The 18,558-nt window shown below is 37.3% G+C and overlaps 1 protein-coding gene across 1 annotated transcript in view; it reads right to left on the bottom strand.

The window, feature by feature from the left end:
* MDN1 (midasin AAA ATPase 1) overlaps positions 1-18,558 on the bottom strand; it is a 111,759-nt gene that overhangs the window by 17,073 nt on the left and 76,128 nt on the right. The window contains exons 68-84 of the mRNA XM_085318687.1: positions 18,271-18,365; positions 17,357-17,481; positions 16,019-16,165; positions 15,631-15,740; positions 15,106-15,179; positions 14,679-14,874; positions 12,927-13,086; positions 12,594-12,740; positions 10,523-10,649; positions 9,374-9,479; positions 8,147-8,262; positions 6,413-6,898; positions 5,689-5,915; positions 2,509-2,655; positions 2,113-2,288; positions 1,570-1,731; positions 966-1,103 (exon numbers count right to left, since the gene is read on the bottom strand). Of these exons, the coding sequence (XP_085174813.1) occupies positions 966-1,103; positions 1,570-1,731; positions 2,113-2,288; positions 2,509-2,655; positions 5,689-5,915; positions 6,413-6,898; positions 8,147-8,262; positions 9,374-9,479; positions 10,523-10,649; positions 12,594-12,740; positions 12,927-13,086; positions 14,679-14,874; positions 15,106-15,179; positions 15,631-15,740; positions 16,019-16,165; positions 17,357-17,481; positions 18,271-18,365 (2,739 nt within the window). The remainder of the gene's footprint in view (positions 1-965; positions 1,104-1,569; positions 1,732-2,112; positions 2,289-2,508; positions 2,656-5,688; positions 5,916-6,412; positions 6,899-8,146; positions 8,263-9,373; positions 9,480-10,522; positions 10,650-12,593; positions 12,741-12,926; positions 13,087-14,678; positions 14,875-15,105; positions 15,180-15,630; positions 15,741-16,018; positions 16,166-17,356; positions 17,482-18,270; positions 18,366-18,558) is intronic.

Raw genomic sequence — 18,558 nt, 5'->3', positions numbered from 1 at the left:
ATAGATATTTAAGCTTAAAGTACCACAAATCTATYTATAACCTTGGATGCAAAGATAAAAAACAACCTAAACTGGAGACTGAAAGCAATTTCATGCTGCCTTTACCTGAACACATTCAATGTTTCTTGCTTTTCAGAACATGGATTTCAAATTTAACTCCAGCTTTGTTTTCATGAAGTTGGGTTAAAGTAAATACTGTCACACCTCTTCAAGAGTAGGAATTGTCTTACYAGTCAGAATCCCTTAAAAGTACAGATTAGTAGCCCAACTATAACCTATAATAATATTATCTGAATGCTGCCTTCGGGTCATTTTAGAGACAGCACTTCATTTCTTGTATGCAAATACTGGTATTGAAAATGAAGCATAATGCATGTGCAAAAAACTAAACCAAGTGTTTAGAGGCCAGCTAAGAGCTAGATCGACTGTCTTGGGGCTCATATTAGCTTTCTCAATTCAGCATAGCTCCACAAAAGTCACTGCAGGTATCTTTACACTGTCACTACTACAGCTTCCTTGTCCTGAAGGTCTAGATGAACTCATGTGAATTCCACTATACTGCGTCTGCACATGAGCTGTCTCTACATGTGTCATTTCCAATTAAACCCTGCTAAACCAGCTAAAGCTTGGTATTTTCCATTTTACATATTCCTCATTAAAATCAGACCTTCARTAATATTCACCCTTTTAAAAGACTAAACTGACCTCCAAAATTGACGCAAACCCAGCATAAGTTACTTTTGATTGTGGAACAGTTAAAGTCGTTGCTCAAGTAAGAAACTCTAGTGAAATAACAGTTTCTAATAATAGAGCTAAAACCTGCACTTAAAATCACAAACACCAGGATATAAACCACTAATGCCAGTGATCAAAATATTATTTCTACATAACAAGAAGCAACTTTTCCTTGGCATGTAATTTATTTAGTCTCAGTTTTACTTGAATTAAACCAAAAATACACTTACCTGGTCTTCACTTTCTATTTTGTCACTCACGTCCTTCTTGCCTTCCCCATCTCCAATACCACCTTCCTCATAATCATGAAACTGTGTTGCTCCCTCTCCTGYTTCATCTTCAAGTAATTCTTTTGGCAGACAAAATCCCTACAAAGGCAAATGAGCTTTCAAAGTCAATGCCAGCAAAAATAAATATTTTATTAATGATCAAAAACATTCTGAAAAGTGTTACTGCACTGAAAATCTTCTTCTCCCATTCTAAAAACACTGGACTTGTTTTTGTAACATCTCTCCCTAAAAGACCTAAACTTGCCCAAGCTTTAACGCTACCTAGATAGACATCAGTTCTAGAGAAGAATGAAAAAAGAAAGAATTTAAAAAGTACGTAAGGACTTTGAAAAGTAGTCACTGTTTCCTASAACACACTTTCTAACTATGTGAGCTACTGATCACGTTACTGAAAGAGGCAACCAAGAAGCAAAACCATTTTTACATTTATCTACTAACTCTCTGTAGTAGAGCAGACAYCTTTTAGCTTAGTTTCTACTTAAGACTTTTGTATAAATTATTTATATGCTTACSATCTATCCACTGTTATTCTCTGACAACTTACCTTTTGGGCAAGCTCTGTAAATATGCTAGTTATAACAGAAAGCAATTTTCCAGTACTCCTGTGAGATGCCAATGAAACTGTGAGGTAGAAGAGGATAAGGTCTGAATACTTGCATAGCATGGGTTTTAGACGCACCAGTAAATAGCAGGACTGGTTGAAGAACTGCAGTTAAAATAAAAGAAAAGCTGTCAAACATAATTATGTACATACTGATATGTGTCAGAGGGTGATAACAGAGACCTGAAAGCRATTGCTCAAACCAGAAATATTGGTAGGCACATTTAATTATAATTTCCAAAGTTCCCAAAGCTCCTTCGATCTTTCACACCTCAGAAAAACAGAACTTTTTCCCTCTTTCTAAAGGTACAYCTGTTTTTTTCTACTGAAGAATAACATCTACATTTGGCAATGATTTCTTACATCCTTGAAGGTCTAAGGTATCAGACAGTAAAGGRAAAAGTACAGCATACTTAACCACTTAAGTTCACAGTTACAAATACTTGAGACTCCAAAGCCAAAAACTTTTAGGAAGGGCAATTTTACCTTATGTTTCTCTGAGCTGTAGTATTCCCCATATGATTTCAAGTTCTCTAAGAGTTCTGAAACAGCTGAAATTATTCTCTGCACATGCAAAGAATCCAAATCAGCAGAGAGATCTTCATCCAAAAGCTTAGTTAAGTGTCCTTCTTTAAGCCTTTCAAATGARGCTGCATCATCTTCTGTTACAACACACAAAAACAAAATATACAGGAATCAAATTGGATGTTCTAAAAAGAMGTTAAAGCAAGAGAGCTATATATTCCCATCCTATCTGGGTGGACAACTCCTATTAWAATGGCTATCTTCTTGACTACTGGTACTTCTGCTAGGCAGTACAAAGTGTTTTAGCTGTGCATAGTTTAAACTCTCAATTCCCCTTGACTAAATTCACAAACTTACCATTTTCTTCTGGAGATTTTTCTTCATCTTTTCCATCTTCCTGTTTTCTCTCTACCAAACACTGGATGGCATACAGAACAACATGGATAACAGTTTCCACTTGTGCCGAGAAGTGCTCCACAAACTCTTCATCTGACTCTTGATTTCCTTTTGAACCACAACACAATCAATTTTATGTAGAAACACATTAAATTACAGGTCACTTTCCCCCATGTAACATACATTGTTTTGCATGCTAAATTGACTAACCTCTTAAATGTGTTCAACTACAGGTTTTTCAGGGACACATGATATACGTTACAGAAACTTAAAGTTTCATAAAACWTGAAGAATCCTCACACACAGCTTTCAAATTGCTCCTGAAACATCRATACTATGATATAGCTATTCTATCACCAGCGTTCCATTTAATGGATCTGGGGAGATTTTAAACAGAATTACTTAGCCTGAATTTAACAGAAGTCATATAGGAATCTTTAGCTAAATATTTTAGCCAAGTATGCTCATTTTTTAGCAGCTCTGTGTTGYAGATTGGTCCCTCAATGAAAATAAACTTGTAAAAATTAAAAAACAAAACAAAACAAAACAACACCCCTCCATATGTACCTACTAAATGTGAGCTCCAGGGCAAAAAAATAATTTGCAGCATGAGCACAAATGGATATGACCAGACAAGATGCACCTGAGGGCACTGAGGGAGCTGGCTGATGTCACTGTGATGCTGCTTTCTACAATCTTGGAAAGGTCATGGTGCTTGAGGGAGGTTCCTGATGACTGGAAAATGCAAATGCTGTAGCACCTTCAAGGGCACAAGGAGAAGGATCCAGAGGCTGGGTGGCCTCACTTCAGGTCCTGGAAAAGTTGTGTAGCAAAGCCTCCCTGAAGCCATTTCCTTGAAGGACATGCTGGACAAGCATGAAGGACAAATTGGCAACTGGGGACTGCAAGCAATAWTTTGCTGAAGGCAAAACATGCTTGACTGATCTGACTGTTTTCTGCAATAACTAGCTGCATGTACAATGGGAGGGCAGCTGATGCCGAGTTTAGCAAGACCTTTGACATTGCCTTCCATAGCATCCCTACAGTCACATTGGTAAGATATGGGCTGTCTAAGCAGATGATAAGGTAGACCATTGGGCTTGAAGGCTGTTTAACATTTTTTCTGGATGACTGAATGGAGTGTGCTCTTAGAAAATTTGCAGAGAGCATCATATTGAGGGGAGTGGTAAATAGCCTGGAGAGCAGGCTGCTATTCAGAAGGACCTTAACAGACTGGAGACTTTCTGAACAGAAACCTTGTGAAATTCAGAGGCAAATCCAGAGTCTTGCATCTGGGATGGAATAACCCCATATAACACTATAGGCCAGGGGCCAGCTGGATAGACATCAGCTTTGCAGGAAAGGATCTCAGGGTCCTGGTGGACARCAGCTTGAACAGGAGCCAAGAGAACAGAAGGCTGTATTATTGGTGGAGAGAAACCTCATGAAGTTCAACAAAGGCAAGTTGCACCTAGGGAGGAAYAACCCTATGCACAAGTACAGGTTGGGGGCTGACCTGCTGGAAAGAAGCTCTGCAGAGAGGGACCTGGGAGTTTTGGTGGACAAGTGAACCACAAGCCAGCAACATGCCCTTGTGGCCAAGAAGGCCAATGGTATCTTGGAGTGCATTAGGAAGAGTGTTGCCAGCAGGTCAAGAGAGGGGATCCTCCCCATCTACTCAGCCCTGGGGAGGCTATATCTGGAATACTGTGTCCAGTTYTGGGCTCCTCAGTAAAAGAGAGACATGGAGCTACTGGAGAGAGTCCAGCGTAGCGACACGAAGATGATCAGAGGGCTGGAGCATCTGCCCTATGAGGAAGGGCTGCGAGAGCTGGGCCTCCTTAGCCTGGGGAAGAGAAGCCTGAGGGGGATCTTATCAACATGTATAAATATCTGAAGGAAGGGTATCAAGGGGRTGGGGCTGGACTCTTTTCAGTAGTGGTAAGCAATGGAACAAGAGGCAATGGGCACAAACTGAACCACTGGAAGTTYCACCTGAACTTGAGGAAAAATATATGTCCTGTGAGAGTGACAGAGCACTGAAGCGTGTTGCCCAGAGAGGTTGTGGAGTCTCCTTCTCTGGAGATATTCCAAGCCTGCCTGGAWGTGATCCTGTGCAAAGCGCCCTAGATGACCCRGCTTGAGCAGGGGGGTTGGACTAGATGATCTCCAAAGGTCCCTTCCAATCTCAATCATTCTGTAATTCTGTGTGATTAGCAAGAGGGAAGCRATTATTACCCTCTATTTGGCACCTGGAATACTCCGCCTGGTTTTAAGGATCCTCATTACAGGAAAGACTTGAGCATACTGGAGAGAGTTCTGCAGAGGGCTGCAAAGATGGCTGGGAAAGGAAACACATTGTACAAGAACAGGCAGAGAACTGGATTTGTTCATCCTTAAGRAAAGGCATGGGTGGGAGGAGGAAGGGAGAGGGGACAGAACAGAGCGGGGSAAGTCTCACTACTACAGGAGGGTGCAGAGAAGATGAAGCCAAATTTGTCTTGCAGGTGAAGAGTGGAAGAATGAGACATAACAGACAAGTTAGAATAAGAGAAATTCCAGCTTGTTGGTCAAATACTGGATCAAGCTGCCAAGAGAAGCAGTGGTTGAAGTTACTCAAAACTCARCTGGGCATAGTCATGAGCAATCTGCTCTGACTGACCCAACTCTGAGCAGSAGGTCACATAGAAAGGACTTTAAGAAGTCTTGTTAACTAATGGTTCTGTGATCTTCACAATTAACAAGCTCATGATAATACTTATCAAYTGGTAATACTCAACTTTTAAGTATTTTCTCCAGTATTCACTGAGAGAGCGAGTACTTTCTCAGTACTCATTGAGAGAAGATTTCCACAGTACAGACAAGCACTGTGTAATTTTTGCTACATAGTTCTACTAATGTGCAYTTGCTAATCCTGACATACAATTACAGTCTAAGATCTGTCATGAACAGTGACTAAAGGGGAGAAATATTATTGCTATTATTGCACAACTTAAGTTTGGACTAAACATGGCAAGTTTGAATTTTACAAGTATTTTTGGACATCTGATTTAACACAGAGCATATCTTCTGCACTAACCAAGCTAATGAATTCTTTATATTCTTATTTAAATTGCAAAATTGGAAAAGAATTGTCCTTACCATCACAATTTGACATAGAACCAAGAAGTTGTGTTCTCCACAGTGCAAAGTCTGCAGATGTATTATTAACTTCCTCTTGGATATACTTTAGGCTCTTGATCAGTGCCATCTGATTTGCAGCTTGCCTGCCTTCCCCATTTGGAAGAAATAGAGACTCTATGCTCTTTAACTGAGTTGAGACTTCCAGCAAACAACTCAAAGCTGATGTGCAAACCTCAAAATCTCTCCTGTAATAAGAAGTACCATGATACTGAGAGAAGAAAGTACAACTTCAACTTAAAATCTTCATCTGGAACTTATCAAATAAGCTTTACAGTAAGCACAAGTGTCATTTTCAGTCAACTTCAAACAGTGTGAGTGTTAAGTGAAACTACAGGCCTTAAAAAAAGAAAATATAGGATTTTAACATTTGAAATTTTCATCATTATGCAATGTAGCTCCAATAAGGAGCTACAAGGATGAAATCCCAGGAGATCAAAACCAAAAACTGAGAAGCTAAGATGGACCAATTTTTGTCTGACTTGTCAGTGGGCTGGGGGAAAGAAACGTGTTTATCTGAAAAGTCAGACTGCATTTTGGAAAGAAAACAAACAAACAAATTTTAAGAGGATCTGAACAATACCTTTTACGATACACACTGGCAAACATTTTCAAGATGACTTTACACATCTTAAACAAACATATAGTGTACAGAAATTCAGTTTTATGCATGGACAAAACTCACCAGGAATAAAATAAGGTTTCACAAGACTGTTGTCTTATTTTGTCCACATCAGCTTTCATTGCCTTCACATTTGCCAGCATCGCAGTCAATTTTGTAGCTAGTTGCAGCCATAACTGATCCTTATGTTGCATCCTGCATCCAGGAGGCAGTTGCTCTGCTGTTACTGGAGATGGGTATTTTAGCTCTGAGGGAATTAGGTCAGGTATTCCCGTAAGAATATTTCCCAAAGTCTGCTCTGGTCCTGTACTCTGAAAAGTTTTTGTTTTGCCATCTGTCCTTTCATTATCACTAGACTTCATTGACTGTTCTTTTGGACAGCACTGTATAAACCAGGAGAGCTCCTGAAGAACCATCACACACTGCATGGAAAGTTGTTGCAGTCTGTCAGTCCACTGTTGAAAACTGTCTTGAGGAGGAAATGCTACGCTGTATTCTCTGTCAGCAGTCAACCTAGAATCTATCTCTTGTATACAACTCAGGAGGTTCCTGGTTAGGAACAAAGAAGGAAAAAAGTTAAATAAATTCAGTTATTAAGATTTACATTATACTTCCCTTTTAAATACTCAGTCTTGAGAGTAAGTCCATAAAAACTCTTGATTTAAGCTAGCAGAAGTCAATTTTTTTTCCTGGAAAAGCCTGAACTTTTTCTTTTCTTCTTTCTCTCTCTCCCCTCCCCCCTTCTTTTTTTTTTTTTTTTTTTAAAAAAAAAGAAGGGAAGGTTATTATCTAATTATTGAGCTTTTCTCTCCGTTGCATCAGTTTGAGACACCCGGAGAACTGTATATAGTCGGATTTCTCAGGATCAACACAATCTCTTCAAATAATCCTTAGACTCCTGGCCTGATGCTCAAGTACTGTCTATTTTCCTCCATTATACAAACAAATTGAATTCTAAGAGAAAATCATTTTCCAAATGCTGTATAACAGACAGTTTATGACAAAGGATTAGATCAACCTAATGTGCAATAAAAGTCATAGCAATGCAACTAAGTCTCTTACCACTTTTAATATTCCTGCAACTGTAAGGATTTTTAATAGTCCTGCTATAATATAGATTTCTTGTCCTAATATAMATTTTACACCATGAATCTCCAATTGAGGTCAAACACTGCATGACGTGAATAGTCCCTGATGCAACCTCCGTAAGTTTTATGTCTTACTTGCAGCAAGGAGCACAAATATTCAGCAGAACAGTAAAGTTGACAGTGAAACAGTTAAGCAACAGAATGAAAAATCACATCAAATACAAAAAAWTTATTATATACTTTTCATTTTCAATACAAGTCTAATAATATGTCTCTACAGTTTAAAAAAAAAAGGTACGCATTAAGGTTTCTTCACTTTGACTTAAAGTGCCAATCAGGTCATCTCTTTCCTCCCAATCAAACCGAACTTGAACAAAATCAAAATTAACTTATATAATACAGCTCTCCCAATACCAAATAGAAGAAATCTGAGTGTCTAAACATTTAACTGTGTAATTAATTACAGTAGTCATTTCACAGTCTTCAGATGTGCCTAAGTCATTTTTCACCCATTATTTTTGATTCCTGAATGCTGGCTGCAATGAGAGGATGAATGATATCTAAAAATAATTTTTTATTTTCTATTGAGGGGATGAGATTTGAATTCCTTCTACTTTATCATTTCTCCCCTTTCTTAAAGTGAATTGCTTACTGCCAAACTCCTTTCCARCATCTAAAATAAGGCTGTAATAATGAAATGCAAAAATACCTCAGTATGATCCATTGTTCTGTCAAGGCAGTAAGAGATATTCTCTGTCTGACAAGCATCTTCAGGAGGTGGGCAGTGAATCCCTTGCATCGTTCAATGCTACCTAGTCCTATCTCCTAAAGGAAACAAATATGGAGAAAGGGAAAGGAACAGTTAAATGAAAAATGTAGACCAAGCAAAATCAAATGTTCTTCATGTCTCCATTTCATTTCATTGAGCAGACTGGAAGGTCACAGTTTAACTGAGCAAGTCTTAAAATGCGAGCTGTTGTAATTTCCCCTTCCTTCATTTCTCTGCATCCTCATCTTTCAAATAAATTGCATATAAATTTGATTGTCGAGTAGCTTGTAACAAYTGTATCAAATTGCATCACAACACAGTAATTCTTTTCGTGAATTTAGTTCCAAGAAATAAAGCTATCTTACAAAATGATAATTAAAAACAAGATACGTTAGCTTAAATTTTCATACATATGACTACTGCTAAAAATCTCTTCCAGAATTCGTTTTTCTAGATTTATTGACGATTACTTTCACACCTTTTTGTTTTAAGGATCCTGAACTAATAAAATGTAGAATACATGTTCACAGCAGTTAACAAAACCAATCACATCTGTGTGCAATTATTTATGCTGTTATCAGCTGTGACATCTGTCCGGATCATGTTGTAAAAAAAGAAAAAAAAAAAAAAAGTCAAGTGTGGTGAGAGAAAGATCATCTGGAAGAGATCCTTGTTTTCCTAGAGTGAAAAAGTAATTACTGAAAAAGTAATACTGATTTGTAAGAATTCTTTTGTTCCTCCTATTGATTTTAAACCAATTTTCAAACATGAAATTATTAGTATTCTTCCTGCTTAACATAGGCTCCAGCTATGTTCAGTTATAACTCTCAAAGSATTTTTCATGAGCCTGCACTAATCCAGATTTTGTTTGTCTAACATTCATCAATTCAGCATTTTCCTTYATACACAAAATAAAACAGTAATTTGGGATCTGTTGAGATGAAAGATATTAGYCATTGCACAAGTTAAGTTAGCTCTCTAAATTAAAATGCTAAATGGTTTTGAGCTGCTGCACTTTAGAGTTGTCCCCAAAATGTTTTCTATTACCTTACATAAAATAGTGTTCTCATGTTATCCTTTTACTGCTGGAGAAAAGAAAAATCACAATTCAAAATGATAACACAAAATTAATTAAGTAGGATATCTGGCTTTAGCTTGATGTTTTACCTTGGCAGGTGCTAACAGTGCTGTCTGAAGCCTAGAGTGGCGTGCAAGTGACCGATAGAAGTACTTCTGGCATCCATCCCAGGTAGATGAGATCTCTGTCAGCAACCTGACAAAATTTGATATTAGCAAGGTACATAACTTCAGTATTTCAAAACACTGGAAACACCAGGCCAGCTCTTCAACCTCTGAGAAATTTGCTATAACTTCTTTTTATTTTGTGGACACAATGGTCTCGTAATTCTTCATTTTCCCTAGAGTACTAGTCAACTATTCTAGTCATAAGAAAACACTTAATTTTTTTAATAAACCCTATGGAAAAAGTACCAGAATTTTTACCATCTAATATCATTTAGCACTTAAGTAGTAAATTTGTTATGCAGCTAAATTCAGTCTGATAGGGAAGCCTTTGTTTTGGGCTTGAAGAGACAAGCTAAACCCTTACATCTGAAAATGTCAGTAATCAGCATTTCTCAATGATACAAAATTACCTACTGCCTGAAAAATACTACAGAAATATTTGAAAGATTATCTTCCCAACATGCAGGTTATTCCTGCTTTGAAGTCTACTGTGTGTGTTCTCCTGAAGTAGACTAAATAATCCCTATAAATTACAGCTCATCTTTAATGAAATTGTTAACAGTCTACATTCTAATATGTTAGCAAAGCTTCCCAGGCAGAGTTGAGAGTTCTCACGAGTTGCCAAAGGTGCAATTAAAAAAAAAAAAAAAAAAAAAAAAAAAAACAGAGAAAAAGAAATCTATATAATAGACAGAAATTAATCAGTTATGTGTGCCAGTACAGTATGTACTAGATTTCCAAACTGAGAAGTAATCTTATCAAAAAACAAAGTAAAACCCCCAAACTACCCCCAAACCACCCAAACTCAAACCTCCCAACTCAAAACCAGGACCCTCCRAAACACCCCCAAACCTCAAATCCCCTCAGCTTCCCAAACCCCAAAGCTCTCAAGACCACCCAAAACCAGCAAAATAACCCCAAAACAGCAAACACCGCAAAACCCTTCAGATATCTTTAAAACCCTAAATGACTTAAAGTCCAGAAATGCTACTTTAAATCCACATGCAATTAATTCTATGAATTATAGCTGCAGTTCATACAATCTAAGGGTTAGAAATGCTATGTACATACGTGGCATCCACTTCACATGTACAGTTTACTACAGCTAACGCACTATGCAAGTCCAGTGGAAGCAGGCAGAGTATTTCATGATAGTCTTTTGAACGGGACCAAGACAGACCTTTCCGGTATGACAAACCTGGAATGACATTTGAACACACATCTTTTTATGYCCTCATTCTTTTGTATGAAAAAGGGTATCAATAACTGATATTAAGATATGAAAGCTGCCAGTGTTTCTGATCTGTTTTCTTGACAACTACTTGAACATTTCGTAAGTCCCTAACGGAAAAACATAATACACAACTGAAATAAGACAAATAAACATAGACATGTGGGGATAAAAGAGGTTGGTGGTAGCAGCAGAAAAAAAACCCAAACTCAGAACCTAAAAGGCAAATGATACAGTGTGAAATAAAACCAAAGTTGCAGCTATGTACCTTTTAAACTCAGTCCTCAAGCTATAATCTTAGCTTTTTTCCAAAATTAATTTAAATGTGGTGATTTYTCCCAAGTCAATTACAACACTCATTTCAAAGTATCCTGAGGGAAAGTGGAGATAGTAACAAACACTCATTAGTTATCTGTGTTGTATATCTATCATATCTGTATCTATGTATGTTACCGTTTCTCCCAAACAGGATGGAGAATGAGTTTTAAGAATAACCCTTTTCTATTCATTATCCTGGTCTCTTATGAAAGCTGAATTAAGGGATCATTCCCCCATTTTTTTAGATATGAAATGGCTGACGAAAGAGGAAGCTAAAGGTGTCACCTGAAATCAAAGGCAGAGCCCGATAAAGAATTCAAGAYCAGCGTGGTAATTAACTCACTGCAGTATATCCTCCCTCCAGCATAAAGTTTATGAGGTAGCAATCCTTGTCAGACATCCTTTTTCACCAGTGAGTGTAAAAATGCAACCACTACCAAACACAGGAAAAGTGTATGTCCTGGAAACCTCCCACTTATATTCACCTGTGTTTGTAGTCTAAACTTGAAAACCTTAATATTCCAGAAACTACTTAGTACCGTGTCAACAGGTTTAGTAATACAAACTACATACACTCAAAATGACAATTTAAAACTCTCCCTCACAAAGCATTCAGAATTATTTTAATTATTTCTTAAGTGCCATGACACAATCCCTGTAAGTTAATATGTTATTGAAATAACGTCTTCATCTTGGAACATTTAAGCTCATGTTTTCAACCTCTCTCTGCAACCATGAGAAATGTAATTTAAACAACATTTTTTTTYCATTTTTTGAGGTTCTCAGAATCAGAATCACTTGAGGCCAGATGCTGTGGCTTCAAAGAGAAGCACCAAAATGACAGACTTAAAGAAAAAAAAATGGCAAAGTTACGTTTAGCTTCTGCTTCCTGCTTACTTACTTGGCAGAGCTCTCTCAGGCAGCTATTTATATAGAGAGATTGCATGCATTTTCTCATTTCTGAACTGCTCAGTGACTAAACAGTTGATGAATAATTTAACATAGCAACAAAGAAAAAGAATTCTAATAGCTTGGGTAGATCTTCCGTCTTAGGACTAGCAAGGGCAGGAAGGGAGACTGGACTGCTGACCAGCGTGCCTCCAGCGATTCTCATCAACTGGCCTCTTAGTCTCTATGGCTCAATAACATCTCCACCGATTTGAACTCTGCCAATTTGCCAGCTGAGGGATGTGCTCTCAAGCAAAAGAGCAGAATTCATTTTAGTTCTGGATTGGGGAATAGGTACAAGATGATTATTATAACAAGAGCTTCTCTCTTGTTTCTAAAAGCTGCGCAGTGACTGCTGACTGGAAATAATACAGATTGCTGCTTCAAAAAAGCAACTGTTTTACATATAATGCAATGGAAGAGGAACAGAAGGTATCTGAAAGGGCAAACAAGTCAGGTCTCATAGTCAATAGAGGAAAGGAAAAAGAGACTTAGGTATTACTACATATTGATGGCTCAATGACTTCAAGAACGTAATTAATATTATGGTATACTTGCATGAATTAGCAAAAGTGTAAAATGCTGAAGATCCTTGTATTTTTACATTAAATACATTTGAATTAAAAACTTTTAATTAAAACTAACCTGTTTTAGCAAGACTTTTAAAGAGATCTGACAAAGCCCGTTGCTTCTGCATCTGAATATGCTTGGCCTCTGACTTCTGCTTCTCCTTATCTGCTGCCTGATTAAATGTTAAATTCTGCAGTTCAACTACAGAAACAATGATATCACCTGTACAGAAGAAAGAGTAAAGGTAAGAGATGTGAAACTTCAGTGCACACAAACYAGCCATGGAAAGATGATCTGTGAAAGGATATATATATATATATATCTATACATAAACTTCCTCCTTATCTGTTCCATTTTAATGTGTGTTACAGAGTCAATTATGGTATGAAAATCACAAGAATACTCAACCTGTGAACTGGTCAAGACTTTCTAGCAGGCTTAAAAATGAGTTATTTTCCATAACTGTTGCACACATTTTCTTCATTTTTTTGGTAAGTTTAGGCAGGCGATACTGAAGAGATTCTGCATGAAATATAATCCCATCCTGATATTCTTCTGAGAGTGTCCTCTGAGAAAAATTAAAGAAATAGCCTGATTACATACATATAMATGCATAATGGACAGATTAAGACAGCCTCAATTAAGTCAACAGGAAGTTGCTGCAAAATAAGCAAAATTCTGCATTCATCTGAAACCTAAAAACATGTTCATGCACTTCTCAGTAGAGTTCAGTACCAGCACTTGAGGAAGTTCACAGTGTATGCTTGTCAGGTATACATTAATTCTGAAAACATCCAAATAAATGGAAGAAGCTACGATCCTACTCTCATAGCTTTCTGTCATGACCTCTTTCAAAGAGGTTATTCAGATCAGCTTCCTCAACCTTCCCAGTCCAAAGACAGTTACACTAACATAAATCACTAATGTCCTCAGGGATTTAATTGCCCTGCTAAAGAACGATGAAAAAGGTATGCAAATAGAAACGATTAAATGACAGAAATGATTCTCTGGCATGTCTGAAGTTGTCTGAAGTTATTCAGTAGGAGCTGTTCAAAACTGAAGTTTTCATATGTCTTCTTGTAGTTTCATAATATCTTTTTTCATTAAASAAGAGAAACGAGCAACTACATTAATTATCAGTAACAGGTTACGGGGAGAGGAAGTGAAGGTGGGGAAAGAAGCTGCCAAGTTAAAAACAGAAAAAAAAAAGAAAAAAGAAAAGTTAACTAAATTATTGACAGATTTCCACCTCCTTACGCTGTCCTCATGACTGTCACAGGCCAAGAGCAAGATCAACCTCCCGCCTGGTACAAAGAAAGTGAACAAAGCCATGGAATCTGCCAGATAGGAGTAACCGAGCATCTCAACCGCAACAAAATCCTGGAGGGGTCCCGACTGGCTTCTCACATCTTATTAACAAAAACTGATGGGTGCAAATATGTGGGTGAATATGTGGGGTGGGAGTGAATCTATTTCAGGAATAAAATTATAATAAAGCTGTCCAGCTCAAAGAGGAAGTTAGTTAGATATAATGAACAAGGCAATGTGCAGTAAGAGTYATCACCTACCAGCTAACAAACAACTACTCATATACATATGCTTTCAACCCATAGCAAATGTATGAGTATTCCCCTTTAAGAATTAAAGCTCGAAGTATTTTATATTTAATCAGTGCTTACCTATGTGCAAATATTACAGATATAGGATCATTTGTCTGTGTCTCTGTTTAAAAGAATCTGCAGCTGATATCAAAGATGCTCAAGATTATAATTTTGGGTCAAAATTCTCCCTTAATGGCAGAGTATTTCTTTAAGTAAAAAAGGCAACATCTAATTCTACTCCTAGTCATTATTTCTGAGAGTTGGGGATTAGCAAGTTGTTACACACAACACTCGAGTAACTTGAAGACAAAATATGTAACTGCTATCATCCTCATATTAGAGGGTAGATATTGTGACACAGTGATACTGAACGTTTGTCTATGTTGCACGTGYGCCCACTTGTGGTGTTTCATAGCACTGAACACAAAAAAGACCAAAAAGTTGACAATCAAACTTGACATTTACATAAAGTTTTTCTGAATAAATCAGTGAAAAGCCACATATACATGAGAATACAGAAAAAAATCCTTCCTACATATAGAATAAAGAATAAAGTCACCTTGTCAGCATCTGTTCTAGCACACAGAGTTTTTCTTATAGTGTTGTTTAGCTGCTGAACTTTGGTCTTTGTGTTCCCAGATTCTTCTTGCTTTTGCAAGCAGTCCAGCTGCCCTTCCTTATCACTTTCCACCAAAGCAGGCTGACATGGCTCACTCAGAACAACTTCAAACTTCTTCATGAATTTAAAGAGGGTCCTAATTGCCAAAGAAAAGTAGAATAGTTATCAAGCATTCTAATCTTTGAAATCTCCTAGCTGCTCAAAATAAATACGGTTCCACTGTGTGATGGATATAAGAAAYAGTCTAGCATTTTAAATTTAACATCATAGAGAAATCACCTAGCAGAAAGGTAGAAATATGGTCACACATATAAATATGGCCATTTATTAGTCCCAAATGGCATCTTACTTCTAAGCTTTGAGTTACCTGTGTGTTTTTTCAACTGATTGTTTTATGGCCCAGAAGCTGACATCATTCCACTTTGAAATTTTCACAAATTCCTATTAAGGAAAGAAATAATCAGTAGACTTACTTATATAAACACAATGAGGTATTTGCATATAAAAATATGATCTTTAAAGCTGATGACATATGATGATCTGACTGTCTTAAAATTGAAGATCTTCAATTTAGTTATAGAGGAAAAGATTGCACAAGTCACCTTTTTCTATTAATAATGTGTTTTTATGTGTTAAAATATGTTTGTACTAAAGCTGATACACAGTCAAATGTTGTRAAATCTGAATGGGCTTCACTATATGGTAGACATCTCCTTAGCTGGATGGGACTAATGGAACATTAAAGGCTTCTACCCAACCTCAAAAACATTTTTTTGCCAAGGAAAACATGAAGTACCACAGGGATTTCAGGGTATCTACAAATTCAAACATTAACTGCTCTACTGTTTGTCAGATCAGTTTGATACACTGTTTGAGTAAAATTTTCTTTTACCTTAAGTTCCTTTTCTATAGGTTGACGCAGTTCAGTGATTCTGGTCTCAACASACTCTGAAAACTGCTTATAATAATTGTGTAGATTCCACAGGATGCTGCACAGGATGTCTGGAAGGGACAGACAATAACAAGCTTCTTTCAAAACAGRATATTCTTCAGCATCAACAGCAGAAACACAACCAGTCTGCCTGTGAAAAGCTTAAAAATGCTTAGCTGTATCAAGGGATACGACAAACAAACCATCAATATTCTTGAAGGAAACAGTGAAAGCAGTAGTATAAGCTTAGACTGCACTTACGAGCTTTTAATGATGTGCTTGTAAAGCCTGGAATGTCTGATGACCAGGTCTTGTAAAAAAGACTTAACAGATAAATGTAACAACTTACCCTTTCCTGCTACCTGAGGCATCAGCAGGACATGGCAGTGGAAAACCAGTAGTGCCTGAAGCCGTGCTTGAAACTCTCCCAGTGTAGATCCTTCGATGAAAGCCTGTAGTGTGTTGACCAGCATTTTCAGACTCATCTGCTCAGTTTCTGATCATTTCACCAAAAATTTAAAAGGAAAGAAGGGAGGGAAAAAACAAACAAAATTCCACATCAAAACTGTTGACTATTACAACCTTTTTATACTTCCAGCTCAATACTAGGTCTCTATTAGGCAAGGTTCAAAAGAAATTAAAAAACTTCCTACACAGAGCAGAAGAAGTGTGGGGAAGAGGAGATTCAAATTTAAAATAAGGAATAAAAAGAACAAACAGCATACCGAGAGGAAAAAAAAAGGAGGACAAGAGAGGTAGTAACAAGATGCTGTCTGAAGTCAGCAACATGAGCAATTTGTGCATCAAGCATTCAAGAATATTTGCTGTTTTCTATAAAGGAATGGCTTTTTCAGCCATGAYGAGCACAAATTAGTCTGTGCCTGTTGCTTAATTCCTCATAATCGCTGATGAAGAAATAGATCTTGGAAGAATCTGGTAGAAAAGATAGTGTCTTTAGAGCTTACCTATAGAGAAGACATGCTTCTCTACTTGGAGATGTAAAAAAAACCCCGCAAGAATCTGAGGCTTGACAGGTTAAGTACATTATATTATTACTTGTGAGACTGGAAGAGCTCTGCCTCCTCCCAGAGGATGTTACATCTTTACAACTTTACACAATTTTGGAGCCAGGTATGCAGAACACTTTTTTTTTTTTTTTTCCCTCCCTTAAGACTGTAACTTGAACATCTGCAGATAGATTTGCTAGGCAAGACAGATAACAAAAGCATGCATGCTATAAGGATTGTTTATGCTGAAAACTGTTCAGCTAGGATGTGAACTCTGATGCATGCAACAGGAAAAAGGTGAGGTGCCTTTTTCAGCTATAGACAGAGACTTCCTCCCTTTCAAATTTCAATTTACAATATGTATCTACTATGTGCATGATGCACAGTAACCTGTTCTTCCTTTCAGGTGCCTTTTACAGGCATCTTCCTTTTTTTTTTTTACAATACCTATAGCATTAGCCCTATGAGATTCATATTTGGTTTCAAAAATAAACACCAAGTAAAGTACACACAGTCCAGAAGATCTTATACTATCACGGAATTTATTGTAGGGTTTTCACAAAGGGGACAAGAATTACCCCTATAAATGCTGGAGTTAAAGGATTCATTTAAGTGCTTAACTATGCATCCTTAAAAATTGCTGGAACTGTATTACAGGTTTATAGGAGGACAGTACATACCTTCTTCGTTTCTCTCTGTCTGTTCTTGCACATACTTCTCAATCATCTGATAGATTGAGAACCAGTGCTTTGTGGATTTCTCTACATGCTGCTTCGCAATATTGTCCAGACTTACTGACCAGCAACTGGAAGCAAGGTGAGGATGAACAAACAAACAAAACAGAAATCAAAATTGTTGGCAGTTTGGGCTCAAAAACAACAGCAAAATTATTCTGTTTCTACTAAACTGAAGGAAAATTTTGCAGGAATAACCATGTACACATATGCTTAATATACACAACCAACTTARGATTACTGCTTTCCCACTATCATATATGGGGGAAGAAATACACAAACTATGGACTGTCAAACAAAACCAGAGAGAGCCAGGCTTRAAACAAGCAAAAGGAGTCTCTTTTCATAAAATGTGAGGTTCTCTTCTCACAAAATGTGAGGCAGACTTGTGGAATTCCTGATCAAGGTATACTGTGGATACAAATTGTGTATATCGTCTTAGCAGGAGATTGGGCAATCATTTTAAAGAGAAACAGTTTTAAAGAGAATGGAGTTTACTAAATAGACAAACCACTACAGGCTCACAAAACCCCAAGATGAAAAACAGGAGAAGGCTGGGAAAATATTAGGGTGAAGTATTGTAGATACTTGTCCTGCTTCTACTCCTTCTGAGGCATCCACATACGGTCACCAGGAAAGACAATACTAGAATGGACACCATTTTTCTGAGCTAGTGTAGGYATTCCTTTAGTTTCTTGGGGTTCCCCCTACTCCCGCACTACTARGACAGGTATCCACACAGAGGAAACAGGTTCCACAATTAAGGTAATATAGACAAACAAGGCATTAAAATGCATCTCTGTATGGAAACAGAAGCCTACTGTTATTTCTCAGATACTGTAGGGAACTTGAGTTCTTACTTCAACTCCAGTCTGCGCCATTGGATAATCAGCTGTGTAACCAAATCAAGATGTTTCCTCAAGGACAAAGCTCGACTAGCATTTTCCTCCCAGTCCTGGGAGGGGGAAAAAAAATAAATTCTTTTTATAAAGAAATTAATTTTAGTATGACAAGACTCATTTAGGTCTCTGCAGCATTTTCCTAGTACTTAAATTTACAGCATGAAGCAAGATCTCTTCCTCAAATCCTTGTATACATATTTCTTTCAGCTGTTTTTATCATGGTACCAGAACAAATATGGAAGCATA

This window comes from Rhea americana, unplaced genomic scaffold (assembly GCF_003343005.1).
Source record: "Rhea americana isolate MKP2758 unplaced genomic scaffold, rheAme1 scaffold_55, whole genome shotgun sequence".
Taxonomy (NCBI): domain Eukaryota; kingdom Metazoa; phylum Chordata; class Aves; order Rheiformes; family Rheidae; genus Rhea; species Rhea americana.
This window is presented reverse-complemented; position numbering and strand designations above follow the sequence as displayed.